The sequence below is a fragment of the Choloepus didactylus genome, chromosome 6 (genome assembly GCF_015220235.1).
Source record: "Choloepus didactylus isolate mChoDid1 chromosome 6, mChoDid1.pri, whole genome shotgun sequence".
Classification (NCBI taxonomy): Eukaryota; Metazoa; Chordata; class Mammalia; order Pilosa; family Megalonychidae; genus Choloepus; species Choloepus didactylus.
In genome coordinates, this window is record NC_051312.1 from 1001905 (window position 1) to 1015416 (window position 13512).

The 13512-nt window shown below is 61.8% G+C and overlaps 1 protein-coding gene across 7 annotated transcripts in view; it reads left to right on the plus strand.

The window, feature by feature from the left end:
• The first annotated feature begins 10830 nt into the window (after positions 1–10830).
• Positions 10831–13512, plus strand: part of AP2A2 (adaptor related protein complex 2 subunit alpha 2) — an 89754-nt gene continuing 87072 nt past the window's right edge. For 5 of the 7 annotated variants that reach the window (XM_037838220.1, XM_037838224.1, XM_037838222.1 and 2 more), the window contains exon 1: positions 10831–11020. In XM_037838220.1, the coding sequence (XP_037694148.1) occupies positions 10954–11020 (67 nt within the window). In that variant the 5' untranslated portion in view covers positions 10831–10953. The remainder of the gene's footprint in view (positions 11021–13512) is intronic. The other 2 variants (XM_037838226.1, XM_037838225.1) reach the window with 1 other exon arrangement.

Genomic DNA, 13512 nt, shown 5'->3' on the forward strand with positions numbered 1-13512 from the left:
TCTGTCCTCACCTCCGGAAGGGGGACTCCAACTCGCCCACAACCTGCAACTCCCAAGGGCCAAAAGAGCCCCTCCATCTCCGCCCCCAGCACAGGGAATCAGGAGTGGGGTCCTCTCTCCCCTGGAACAAAGGCACACGGGAAGGCGGTCACACTCGCCACGTGGTGACATCCACGTCCTGCTCCACAACCCTCCATCGCCCACAGCACGGTTTCCTGCAGAAAACCACATGCCCGTCCCCACCCTGCCCTCTGCCCCCTGGCCCGCCGGCCAGCTCCGAGCCCTGCAGGGCCGGTTCCCCATTTCGGCTGCCTGAGAGCCTGCTCCGGGCTGAAACTTGTTCGCTTTCCTTCCAGTCATGTTTCCTTCTTTCATTTCCCCATATTTCCTGCCAGGAGATCCCAATGCCTTCCCAGAGGGTGGGGGCTGGGCGAGTGGGGAGGCTTCTCATGCCCCCCCCCCTTCTTGGCCATGACCCAACTGCAAGGGTTCACCTGGCAGGTCTGCCTTCCTGCCGCCCACCCCGTCACCCCACTCTGCACCTGCCCGGGTGGTGGCTGGAGGCCAGACCTCAGGTGGTGACTCTGGCAGAGCCCCGTGGAGGCCCGGACTCACCCACACTAGGCCCCGAGCTGGTGCAGTCCCAGGAGTGCAAAGGCCAAAGTCTCCAGTTGAAAAGGCAGCTCACCACCCCAGGATCCCACTGAGTTCCGAAGTCTTGTGGCCGCAGAGTGGCAAGATCCACTCAGGGTTCACTCTGGGCTGGTGCTGCAGATGCCGAGTCGCCGAGAGGGCGGCTCGGGGCACCCAGCACCAGTCCGCTCTGCAGAGCACCCACTGACAAAGTTCCGGAGGTCCCATAAGTAACCAGCAGGAAGCCGTGAGCCACTGACAACGGACTTCCTCAACAGGTATGTGTCCGCAGGAAGACTGAGAGTGCTCAAGGATTGAAAGAATCGGAACCAAAGCCTTAGCGTATCTGTATTGAGCCTGTACACGTTCGGTGTTTCACTGTTCTGGAACATGTAAGATAACTTAAGGTTATCTAATCTGTTTTAATTTTAATTAAGTGTTTGAGCTATTGAAGCACTTGAGAAGATTTTATTGTCAATTCAGACAAGCTAAAGTACTTAAATAGGAAATAAAATATATTTAATTTCTAACATCATTTGGAAATGTTGTCGATGCTCAATTAGCAGAGTTTGTAGGTGGGACGAAGCGTTACGCGGAGGCCCCTTACAGATAGATGCCTGCAGCAGGCATGGCAGGGGCAGCCACTGTGCGGGGAGGGGCCTGCAGGCAGCCCTCCTGCCCCCCGACCCTGCACTCTGGGCCGACCAGGTGCACTTGGCCCGTGGGGTCCCCAGCCTGAGACCTGCCTCTCCAGGCTGGCCTCGAGGACACCTCTCCCAGCAGGGTGCAGGCTGGTGAGGATGCCCTGGGCCTCTCCCCATTTGCCCGGTCAGCACAAGGCAAGGCCCTTCCCGGCAGCGGCACCCCATGACTCCACCCTGCTTAAAGGAGAGGCCTTGGCCTGGCGTCACCCCTAGGATGGAGCCCCGGCCGCCACCACAGACTGAGTCCTCTCTGTCCTGGGCCTCAGAATGGTCCAGGAAGAGGGACCCACATCAGGATTTCCTGCTGCTGAACCCCCACCCTTTGCGGACAGAGACATCCGCCATGGCTGCTGGGATAAGCAAAGTCCAGCGGGAGATGTCAAGGGGAAGTGGGCGTGCTCACGTGCCTGCGGCGGAAGCTTCCGGACGCGGAGCCAGCACAGCAGATTTTCTGTCTGGGATTACATGCGTCACCACGTGTGGGCCACTGCCAGCCCATCTGGTCGTAGCCAGGATTTAGGCCAAGCCACGCACTCCCTCCCGTGAGCAGGTTATCTGGTCGGCTGTTGGTGGGCAGCGAGCCCCACAATGTCCCCCTGGCAGGCTCTGAGCCCCCACCCTTCCCCCAGGCAGGTGCTGAGTCCCCTCCCCTCCCCGAGGAGGGTGTTGAGCCCCCTACTCTCCCCAAGGCGAGGGTCTGCGAGTGGTGCACTTGGGGACGGTCTGCGCTCGGAGAGGACTCTGTGTGTTCAGTGGCACCAGCATTCGGTTTGAGCTTCTGGAAATCCCCAAACCAACCTTAAAATATGGGACAACAGGGGTGGCGGGTGCACGTGGTGGTGTTGGGAGGCCAAAGAGGCCACGTTTCTTCGTGGTTCTGAAAGGCCTGAAGTGATTGTTTTGGGGTTAGAATGTTTTGTTTTCTTTCCTCGAATGGTTTTCCAGGCCAACCGTCAAGCAGATTTACAGTCCATCAGCTCATGCTGGAGGACACGGAGGTGGGCGCTGGCCTAAGGCAGCTGGGTGAGGGGGGGACGGCCGGCTGCCGGCTGCCCGCGGGTCCTCAAGCTGGGGCCTCTCCGGGAGTCCGGCGGCCGTGGGAAACGGGGTGATCGCCTGACGCCGGTGTTCTCTGCTGCTTTGGGTGGCAGGGGCTGCAGACCGTCCCCTCGTGCACATTCTTCGTCCTTCCTTTTGGTACCGCTTAGTCTTAGGGGGCACGTGGCTCCCGGCGGAAGAGACATTTCCCAGCCCTGCTAGTGGCTAGGCCTGTCCCCTTGAGGCCGCTTTGCCTGGCGGGACGTGGTGGAAGTGATCGCGCACAACTGCCTTTGTGCAAGGACACTGCTTGCTTCCCCCTTTCCTCCCCGTCCGCTGGCTGGGATAAGGACAGGTGAGTGTCGGCCTTGAGCCCAGAGGTGGGTGCTGCATGCTGAGGGCTCAGAGCCTCTGCCAGCCCGGCCCCGCGTGCCTCTGGGTGTGCCCCGGGAGAGGAGCCACTCCAGCCACGATGGCCGGGGGTTTCCCTGCTAAGCGGCTGAGGCTATACCCGCACGCCGGGAGAAGGAGGGAAGAGCTTCCACCCGATCGGTATGAGGAGCAGCCACGCAGCAGCAGCACTTGGCAGTGTCCCCAAAGTGGCCCACGGTCACTCCCCAAGGCCCACCCCCTCCCAAACCAGCCCGGCAGGGGGCTCGGTGGACCGTGCTGGACGCCTGCCCCTTGGGGGTCTGCCGTGGCAGAGCAAGGTCAACCTCGGTCTACCGGCTGCCGTCAGAAGCACTGGGGCGCTGGTAAAAATCCCGCTGCCCAGGCCGCAGCCCACACCTATTACATCGGAGCCTCAGGGGGAGTGGGCCCCATCATCAGTGTTTTAGAAACTCCCTGGAGAGCCCCGGGTCCACGCTTCAGGTCAGGAGCAGAAGCTCCTTGGGGTTCCACTTGGCCCTTCCCACCCTGGGAGACCTTCGTGCACACCGGAAGCCAACATGGTGCTTCCGGAACAGGCCCCCACCAGACGGACAGACGTCATTCATGGCCTGCCCCCCGAGGCCTCTCCCTGGGCGGGAGAGCGTGGTGACGGGCCGGGTCTTCTCGTGCAGGAGCCAGGGGTCTCGAACTGGTGTCCAGGCAGCCCCTGAGGGCCGGCGTCCCTTTCTCCAGCTGCACTTGCAGATCACCAAGGCCTCTGGGGAGGACAGAGGGAACGTGCAGGGTGGGCGGTGAGGTGTTGTGGCTGAACGGGGCCCCCCAGAAGACAGTTCCAGTCCTAACCCCGGGCCTGGGCAGGTCACCTTGTTTGGAAAGAGGGTCTCTGAGGCTGTGATGCATTAAGATGAGGCCAAACCAGAGCAGAGCAGGCCCCGATGTGACCAGGGTCCTTGCTGGCAGAGGCAGGAAGGGCTCCTCACAGGCCTCAGCAGGCGCTGGTCCTGCCTGCACCCGTTTCAGACTCGCGGACTCCAGAGCAGGGAGATGATCTGTTTCTGTGGTTTCAGATCCCTGGTGTGTGGCACTTTGTTTTGGCAGCCCCAGGACATCAAGCAGGGTGTTTCCTCAGTGCCCCCCAGGACACCTGGCTGCTTTCTGCGGGGGGTCTACGTCCTGCCTGGTGTGTGAGAGTGGGGGGGCTGCAGCCAGGCCTCCACTCGTCCCCGCAGAGGCTGTGTGAAGACCCCTCCCAGGGCCTCATTGCAGCCAGGTGTCCTGCCCCCTGGCCTCCTTGGAAAGCAGGGAGCTGTTCTGACTGATGAACCCCTGGTGGCCCCTGATGGCGGCCCCCGGTGCCCACTCCTCACCCGTTTCCCCAGCCAGGGGGGAAGAAAGGCTCCCTCGGGCTGGCTGGGTGGTTAGATCCACCTCCGGCCTCTGCACTCCCCCCCTTTCCACTATACCAAGGACTTCCTGGCCTTTCAGCCACGTTTCACACGGGCTGCCCTGAGCCGAGGCCACAGCGAGAGGGACGCCCGTGCCCGGCTGAGCCCAGCACCAGGGGTGCCCCGTGGCGACAGAAGTGCGCCCCGGGTCCACGCCCTCAGAGTGCAGCCTGGGCACGTTCTGCCCGCTCTGTCACCGCTGCCAGCCACGCCTTCCCCAGCAGGACGTGGCTCTGGGTTTGGTCTGGGTTGCGGTCGCAGTTGACTCGTCTGGGGGGGGGAGGTGGCGGCCGGTTGACAAATCCTAGGCTCTCAGGATTGCTTGGAGGGTACCGGTGGCGGGGGCTCTTTCCCGGAGGCGAGGGCGAGGCGGGGGACTGGGCCCGGTCCCCGGCGTAGGCGTGCAAAGTATGGAGGGCGGCGAGAAAGGAACAGGCGGGACACGGTTCTTTTAGGGTGAAGAAGCCAAGAGAGTTTATTAGGGGAGAGTACAAGCTTATATCGGGCGTTTAGAGGGCGGGGTAGCTGTAGAGGTTAAAGGCTTGGATTGGTTCTGAGAGGGCGCGGAGGTTGATTGAAAAGGGGTGAGAGTTGCTCCCGTAACGGTGTCTGGCAACAATGTATGCGCACTGGCGGTGATGGGAGTTGCACTGGCAACGGGGAGTGTCCGGGCAAGATAAGGGGGTGGGGAAAAGGCGGTTCCCTCCGGCAAGCCTCCCCTAACAGTGGTGTATTTTGGGTGAGGAAATGGGGCCTGCCTCCGGCCTCACTTTCCCAGGCCCGGGGGGCTGCGGAGGGCGCTGTCGCCCGTGCCCACCACCCTCCCCAGGGGCTGATCAGGTCCCCCAGCCCAGGCCCGCCAAGTTGAAGCACGTAATCAGTGTCCCGCATTTCCCCCTTCTTTTCTAATTAAAGGAAGAAGCTTACCGGAGAGGTCCGCTAAGGGATGAGGGAAGGGGGAGGCCGGGGAGGGGAAAAAGGGGTTGACGGTAGCTTAGCGAGGCTGGAGCTCGGCGTTGGTGTGGCGCCCGGGCGCTCGACAGGGGCTTTGCTGCTTGCGGGATGGACGAGGGTGGGGGGTTTAAAGTTGGAGGTTCAGAGAAGCTGGAGCTCGAGGTTGGTGCGATGTTCAGGCGATCGAGAAGGGCCTCGCGGTCGGCGGGTTGACCGGTGGCGGTGAGGTTGCTGAGGGTTGGTTGTCATCTCGGAGTAGGGAGCGTCAGAGGTGGCGAGTCGCTGGTACTGGACTTGCACGAACGAGGAGAAAATAGCATCCGTTTGTTTCCTTACAAGCTGGACAATTCTTTTGAGCGCAGGTTTCTTCGACTCTGGAGACAAAGGTGGCGAAAGGCTTACTCGGCCCCTGGAAGAGCTTGGTGAATTTATTAGGCCGACAGGCAGAGCAGTTGGCAAACGCTCCTAAGGCGATTTCCCAAAGGATAGGCCAAAAGGTGGCAGGTGCATTAATATAGGCAGATGCATTTATAAACGCTCCCGTGCCCAAGTAAGCTTCGGGGTGATGATAGACTCTAGTGGCTGCGTCTTGCTCGCTTTGCCTAGCTGCTTCTGCCTGGAAGTGGGCACATTAATTAACAAACTGGCCGGGGTTAAGGATGGTATGGGCAAGCGAGGCCCAGTCTTGGGGGAGGCAAAAGTCCATGGTGATATCCTGCAGTAATTGGGAAGCGTATGGGCTACCTAACCCGTCCTCCTTGACGGCCCTGCGAAGCTGCTTAATAGTATCAGAGTCAATGGGATACCAGTCATACTGTTTCTGTGGTGTGGGGGTAAGGTTAGGAGGAAAGTAGCGAAAAGCACAAGAGAAAGGAGGACGCGCTTGCAGAGGGCTTGGCGCGGGAGTGGGGGTAGGGGGAGCGTTGCCCCAAGGGTTGCCCTGAGGTGTAGAAGGCAGCCAGGGGTTGTTAGTCGGCAGGGTGGGAGGAGCGGCGGCAGCTGCCGGTAGCGGCTCCGAGGGGGAGCTCGCCGGAGGGGGAGGCGGAAGTGGGAGGCCCCAAGCGTCGCAAGACGGCGGCGCGGTGGCCGTGGCTAAGGCATAAGATGGTGGACTAGCTCCGCCCTGTGAAAGGGCGGGGTAAAGCGCATGCGGTTTCCGGCCCAGCTTAGGGCTGACGTCATCGCCGGAGCACTTCCTCCCCTCGATGGAAGAAGAAGGAGGAGGAGGAAGTTCGCCATCTTGGCGAGGCTCAGTGTTATTTTGTTTTTTGGGAGTCACTTCGAGCGCGTTGTTAATCTGCTCGACTAAGGACTCTGTGTCCGAATCGTGGTCTACATTAGTATCGCTGTCTGAATCTGTTGACTGGGTTGATAGGGCCTCCTTGGATTTAATGGGGCCTCGATCAGGGGGGAGGGAGCCTTGAAGGCAGGAGCGGACGGTTATTAAGGTGGGGAGCAAGCCGGGAGGGAAGCGCTTGCTCTCATGTTCCATGGCGTTGGTGACCCGATCAATAAGGCGATTATAAGTAACAGGGTCCCAAAGATGGCAAGTGGTGAGCCATGGGTTAAAGGGCAGCAGGAGGTCCCAGTATACTTGCAGCTGCCGGACAGACACCTTACAGCGATGTGTGTCTAGGAGATCAGCCAGAGCACGAACTTGGGGTGCTTGGCGTGCAGATAGACGATTACTCATAGCGGAGTGAGAAAAGAAAAGAAAAAAAAAGGGGGTTGATTATTGAGTAAAGAAAATGAGGTAAACCGTGGTCGCGAGGCCGAAGGAGACGGCGAGAATAGAAGGCAGGAGCCTCTAGTAGCGAGAGCAGTTTGGGGGGGTGGTCGCAAAGAGGCACACCGCGCGAAACAAAGAAACAAAGACACAAAGGACCACAGCAAAGTAATGGAGGGGAAGAGGGAAAGCTACTGGAGGAAGAGTGTTAGGAGAAATGGGGGGACATAGGAAGAGAAGACGAAAGGTAGTCGGGGGTAAGAGTTAGGTTAACGCGGGAAAGGAAGAGCGGCCCGGGCGCGGAGCGGCGTGGGAGAGGCGGCTCCGGACGTGGAGCAGTGAGGGAGAGGCGGCTCCACGGGGCGGCAAGGGAGAGGCGGCCCTTACTTTGTAGGCAAGGAGAAGGGGAGCTGGAGAGGCGTCCGGGCGAGCGGGTGGTTTTACTGGACCGCTGCGTGGAGAGGACTTTTAATTCCAGGGGCCCCACGTTGGGCGCCAGTTGCGGTCGCAGTTGACTCGTCTGGGGGGGGGGGAGGTGGCGGCCGGTTGCCAAATCCTAGGCTCTCAGGATTGCTTGGAGGGTACCGGTGGCGGGGGCTCTTTCCCGGAGGCGAGGGCGAGGCGGGGGACTGGGCCCGGTCCCCGGCGTAGGCGTGCAAAGTATGGAGGGCGGCGAGAAAGGAACAGGCGGGACACGGTTCTTTTAGGGTGAAGAAGCCAAGAGAGTTTATTAGGGGAGAGTACAAGCTTATATCGGGCGTTTAGAGGGCGGGGTAGCTGTAGAGGTTAAAGGCTTGGATTGGTTTTGAGAGGGTGCGGAGGTTGATTGAAAAGGGGCGAGAGTTGCTCCGGTAACGGTGTCTGGCAACAATGTATGCGCACTGGTGGTAATGGGAGTTACACTGGCAACGGGGAGTGTCCGGGCAAGATAAGGGGGTGGGGAAAAGAGAGTTCCCTCCGGCAAGCCTCCCCTAACAGTAGTATTTTAGGTAAGGAAATGGGGCCTGCCTCTGGCCTCACTTTCCCAGGCCCGGGGGCTGCGGAGGGCGCTGTCGCCCGTGCCCACCACCCTCCCCAGGGGCTGATCAGGTCCCCCAACCCAGGCCCGCCAAGTTAAAGCACGTAATCAGTGTCCCACACTGGGTGTTTTGGGGACCTGACCCTGCTCCCAGCTCTCTTGCCAAGTAACCCCTCCAAGCGCTGCCATTCCAGGGTCTCAAGCACGGGGACTTCTTAAAGCGAGGGGAACAGCTCTGTGGAGGCTGGTAGGGGCTCACTGGGAAGTGGGGGTTGAGCCGATGGGGGTCCCCCAGAGTGTCCCATTTACCACATTCCAATTCTCGGGTGCACCTTCACCACGAGACGTCTGGAGAGGCTGGACGCTCAGCTTCGGCGGCTCTGTTGCGATGGCCGGCTTTTGGCCGCATGTGTGGCTTTGGGCTCCTTCGTTTTGTGGCTGTAAGAGATGGGGCTGCGCGGCCGCAGTTGGCTTCTCCCCCACACGGGAAGGGAGGTGGGATTCTGAGCTCATCATTTTTCCTTACGTTTGAAGCAGCTGCCTGCGCAGCGTTCCTGGACCCCTCACGCCCCCAGCCCGCCATCCAGGGCATCCAGGGCAGGGGAAAGTCCTCAGTATTGCTGTCCCCAAGCAGGCTGTTCCTGGTGACCACAAGGGTGGCCACAGGGCACCAGGGGCTGCCACACCTGTCCCTGAACATGCAGCTTCTAGCCGCACTCCAGGTCCCCATTTTCTGGAAGTTCAGTCCACTCCAGGAATAATCCTCTATCATCATCACTCTGACCACGATGGAAACCAACTCTGCTAATTTAAGCAGGAGAGATTACGGGAAGGAAACGGGGGCACCCACACTAGCGGGAGGCCCGAGTGGTTTCAGGTATGGGTGGGAGCCGAGACTGCCAGCTCACTCCACGGGGGCTCTGCCACCACCCCAGACACCCACGGCCACGCCACAGCTCGTGGCTCTCCGGGCCTCAGTTTCCTCCTGCATGATGCAAGTCTGGGGAGACCATCTGTGCGGTCAGGGGGCTCACGTGCCCTCATACCCCAATGGCCACAGATGGAGGGCAAGTTCTCTCGGCCCCACCACCATCCTTGGGAGCAGTGCTGTGACCACAAGGGGCTAAAAACAGGACAAGTGTCCAGCTCAGACAAGTTAAGAAATGAAAGGGCTGCCCAGCACTGCCCGCCCCTGACAGGCGGCATCTCCCACGCTGAGGGGGCCATGGTCAGGGTGCACCGCCTGGACTCAGCCCAGAAGCCTGGATGTCATAAGCCGTCAGATGGGAAGGTACAGGCGCCGAGAGGAGGCTGGCGCTGGCTGCTTTTCTCTCGGCTGTGTATGACCCCTCCCTGGAAGGTTGGGTACCCCAGTTGGCACGAGGGGAGGGGTCTTCAGACCTGGAGGAGAGTGGGGTGCCTGCCCATGCGCGAGGCCCCCTCCAGGCCCCTCCTCGGGGAAGCTGCTGTGCCCACCAGCTCCCTCCAGCCACACCGCCACGCCATGCTGGGTGCCCACGGAGGACAGGTTGGGTCTGTGGGTCTCGCTGCCCTTCCTGGGGCCTGCTGGGCTGTTGGTCCCAGAGCACATGCTGTGCCAAAGAGTGCTGCCCAGGCCCCCAGATCTCCTTGAGTCGGAATTGACTCTGCTTGCCTTTGGTCTTTGGGGGTGGGGGTGGGAGCCCCAGAGAAGCCTGCAGATCGAGAGGCTGAGGAGAAGCAGCCCCTCGTCCACGTCCTCTGCCCAGGTGGTGGCTGGGGGTTGTGGGGCCCTGGGGAATCTCCCCTTCCCCAGGAAGCCCTCAGCTGGTCTGACTCTCGTCCCTCTCTTTTGGAGGCATCGGGTCCTGGTGCAGGTCCCTGGGTGGCCACTGCAGCGGCCAGGACAGTCATCCCCTTGGGAGCTCCAGGGCTGGGATTCCCCTGGGGGCCCCGGGCAGAGCCTCAGTGGGGTGCTGGTCCGAGGAGCGCAGGGTGTGTGGCTGGCCCCTTCCGCTCGCTGGCCTGAGCGTTCACCAGGGATGGTGGAGGGGGCCCAGGTGGGGGCCAAGTCTTACTGGTGGGTCTGGGTCTGGGTCGGGGTGAGGAGGGAGCTGCTGCCTCATAAAGGAGAGTCCCCAGCTGTCCAGGACAGGGGCAGGGGCTGGTCAGCTCCCTCCCGGGCATGCCCAGGGGGCCAGCTGAGGCAGGTGGCGGCGACGTGGCAAAGGGCCTTGGGTAGGGGTAGGGGGATGGGACCCGCACTGGGCTCTTGGGCCCCTGGTGCTGTGGGTGGTGAGGGTGGGGGTGGGGGTGTCTCTTCTCTTCAGGCCTCAGGTCCCCGCAGACCTGCTCACCTGGGTGGGCAGCGCCTTGACCCCTGCCGCCCCCCACGGCCCTCCCCCAGCAGAGGATGGGGGGGGTCCTACAATCTCAGGGCCCTGGGGTGGGGGGGGTTGCTCATGGGAGCCGGGGAGCGCCAAAGGCCGCCTCCCGAGCCGACTCTCCCAGACCCCTCGGATCCTGGGAGGCCGGCGGGACCCCCGCCGCGCTCGGGTCACTTGCTGCATCCACCCGGAAAGGCGGGGGCCTGGGGGACGCCAGCGAGCGCCGAGGAAACGTCCTTGGCGTCCTCCCTGCCGCGGCCCCGAAAACCGCTGCTTCACCGCCCGCTGGTCGGCGCGCCGGGGCCCCCACAACAGCAGCAGCAGCGGCAAAGACCCCGCCGCTCCAACGGGAGCTCCGCCCGCGCCCCCGCGCCGCGGACCCAAGACCCGACCACGCGCCCCCGGCCGGGGCGCGCCCCCGCGGGACCCGGCCTGGTTCCGCCCTCCTCTCCCGGCGCGCGCCGGCCTCGGCGTGCTCGCTCCCGTGGCGCCCTCCCCGGCCGCCGTCCTTGCGTGCGCGTGCGTGCCGGTGCGAGCGTGCGTGCGCGCGCGCGGCGGCGGCGGCCCAGAAAGCGGCGCTCGGGGGCGGCGGCGGCTCCTGCTGAGGCGGCTCCTGCTGAGGCGGCGCCGTGGGGGCGGCCGTGACGGACCCGCGCTCCTCCTCCCGGGCCCGAAGATGCCGGCCGTGTCGAAGGGGGACGGGATGCGGGGCCTGGCCGTGTTCATCTCGGACATCCGCAACTGTGAGCGCCGCGGCGGGGCCCGGCGGCCGGGGCGGGCAGGTGGCGGGGCCGGGCCGCGGCGTGATGTCGCCTGGAGCGCTCGGCGCGGCCTCTCTGGGAACGGGGCGCGGAGCCCGGCTCCCCCGCGTACCCCGGCCTGCGCTGCGGGAGGGAAGCCGGGCTCCCGTGCCCGAGGGCGTCGCGCGCCCCGCGGCCCGGCGTGGGGTGGCTCCGGGACCCGCCCTGCCTGCCGGCCAGGCGCGGCGCTCCCGGGACGGAGGTGTCCCCGGGGCGGAAAAGCCCCCGCCCGAAGCCCGGAGGACGGCGCTCTGGAGCGGGGACTCCTGTCCGTCAGAGCGGCCCCTTTCGCTAATTTTTTTAAAAAGCCAGTGTCTTGCCTGCTGTGTTTTATTTTTGCTTTGCTCCTCACCAGATTGTGGCTTTCTGATTTCATTGCCTGAGATCTGATGGGTGTCGTGAGGAATCGCTGTAGCTTCCTCTGCTGGTAAATGCTGGTGAGCTCACGAAGCTTCCCTGCGTTCTCGCTTCCTTAGATGGAGTCGAGGCCCGGGATTCCAGTCGGGGTTCTGTCACCGTCGGTCTGTCCTTCCCCACCCCGCGGAGGGGCGTAGAAACACCCTCAGATGGGTGCTGGTCCAAGAGGGCGGCAGGCGTGCCTTCTCTTCCTCTGCTGACCTGTGTAATTTCTAAGACAGTGTGGTCACGACCATGGTCATTCTGTGGGCTACATGTGTGTTTCTAGTTCAGGGGGGACCCTTGGGCAGAGGCTCCACAGCCTTAAATGAGCTATGACATTTGTCCTCCCAATTTTGAAGAAAGTTGCCTTGTACGGGAGAGCATCAGGGGCTGCTTCGGGCCAGGAGACTGCGTGGATGGAGGACAGGCACACACTCTCCCGGGAGCTGCCCGTGTCAGTCCTGCGTGTGGCCATGCTGGGTGTTAAGAAGTCGGTGATGGTAAATATTTGTTGACTCACAGTTGTGGACCAGACTTCCTCCACATCTGCACTATCGGTGGGAAATTCTTTGTGGTGGGGGCATCCTGTGCCTTATGGGACGTGCACCAGCTTCCCTGGCCTTCCCCCACTCCGTGTCAGTAGCACCCCCCCAGGTGAGACAGCAAAACTGTCTGCAGACCGGCTGGTGTCCCGTGCAGGGCACAAATGCCCTCAATGGAGAACCACTTCTGAATAAGACAGTCCCTACCCTAAGAGAGAGCCAGGTGGAAATGGCCCCTTCTGCAGGAGGCACCTTCCCGGCCTCCTACGACAGCCCCCATCAGTCCTGGGGCTGTGTGTCCCCTGAGCAGCGGCCGTCACACGTGTCACTCTGTCCCCCACCAGGCTCTGCGCTCCTCGAGGGCAGGGACTGTGTCTGCCTTGCTCTCCGTGTCATTCCTTCCGTGTTGCCCAGTGCTGGGCTGGCACATTGTACTTGACGGATAAGTGAAGAGATGAGCCAGAGAAGGCTTCCCCGGGAGGAGATTCTTGAGCTGATTTCGCAAGATGTTGAAAGGGCCGTCAGCCAGGAGGGGTAGCTGGGTCACGGCCGGGTGAGCCTGGAAGAGCCCAGAGCAAATGTTCTTGACAGTGTGTGAGGTTGGGACGGAGCTGGTCTGGACGCAATTCCTGTGTTCTGGAGAGAGGGGTCAGGGCTTCCCTTCCCCCTGCCCCCTCTGAGAGGACAGCCAGGTGTCCCGCAGCCCCAGCCACCCAGCCTCAGTTTCCGCACCTGACAGGTGGGGTCCTAGGGTTTGTGCTGAAGTATTGAAGTGGTTCCCTTTTACCGTTTAGGGCTGGTTTCTTAAATAGCCCTCCCTGAGCTGAGGTTGGGAGGGCAGCGGGCAAGGGGACGGCGCGCTTTGCCTCTAGTAGTGCTGTACGCTGGTGTCCACCCCAGCAGACTGGCTGGGCCTGCCTCGAGCCGGTAGCTGACTCAGTACCACGGGAAATGAACTCGATCCTTTCTCATCAACTTCTGCTAGTGCCAGTTCAGTGGGTAGGAGTTACTGAAGCACCTCTTTCTTTCATTGGTGTTGCAATTTTTTAGTCCTTTTATTTAGTCCCAGTGTTTTTTTTTAAAAAACAAAACTCTTTATTTTAAAATGATTGTAGATCCACAGGAAGCTGGCGCCTAGGCCCCTGAGCCCGCCTCCTTGGATGGGACATCCTCCGGGACCGCAGGGCAGCTTCGACAGCAAGAAGGGTGCCTGGAGCTTAGTTGGTGTCACCAGTTCTATGCACACTCGTCTGTGAGTGTGTGCGCATTTTTCTGCACGGTTTGTGCACACATAGGTTGGTGCAGCCCCATGACAGTCAAGACACCGAACTGTCCCATCGCCACCCCCTCGTGGCCACCCCTGCCCCAGCCCCCCCGCTTGGCGCCCACTCTTCTGTGCTCCGTCTCCTCATTTTGTGATTTCAAGGAAGTCATGTCAGTGGAACCCCTCAGTGTGTAACCTTTTGCAGTTGGTTTTTTCACACAGCACCATTT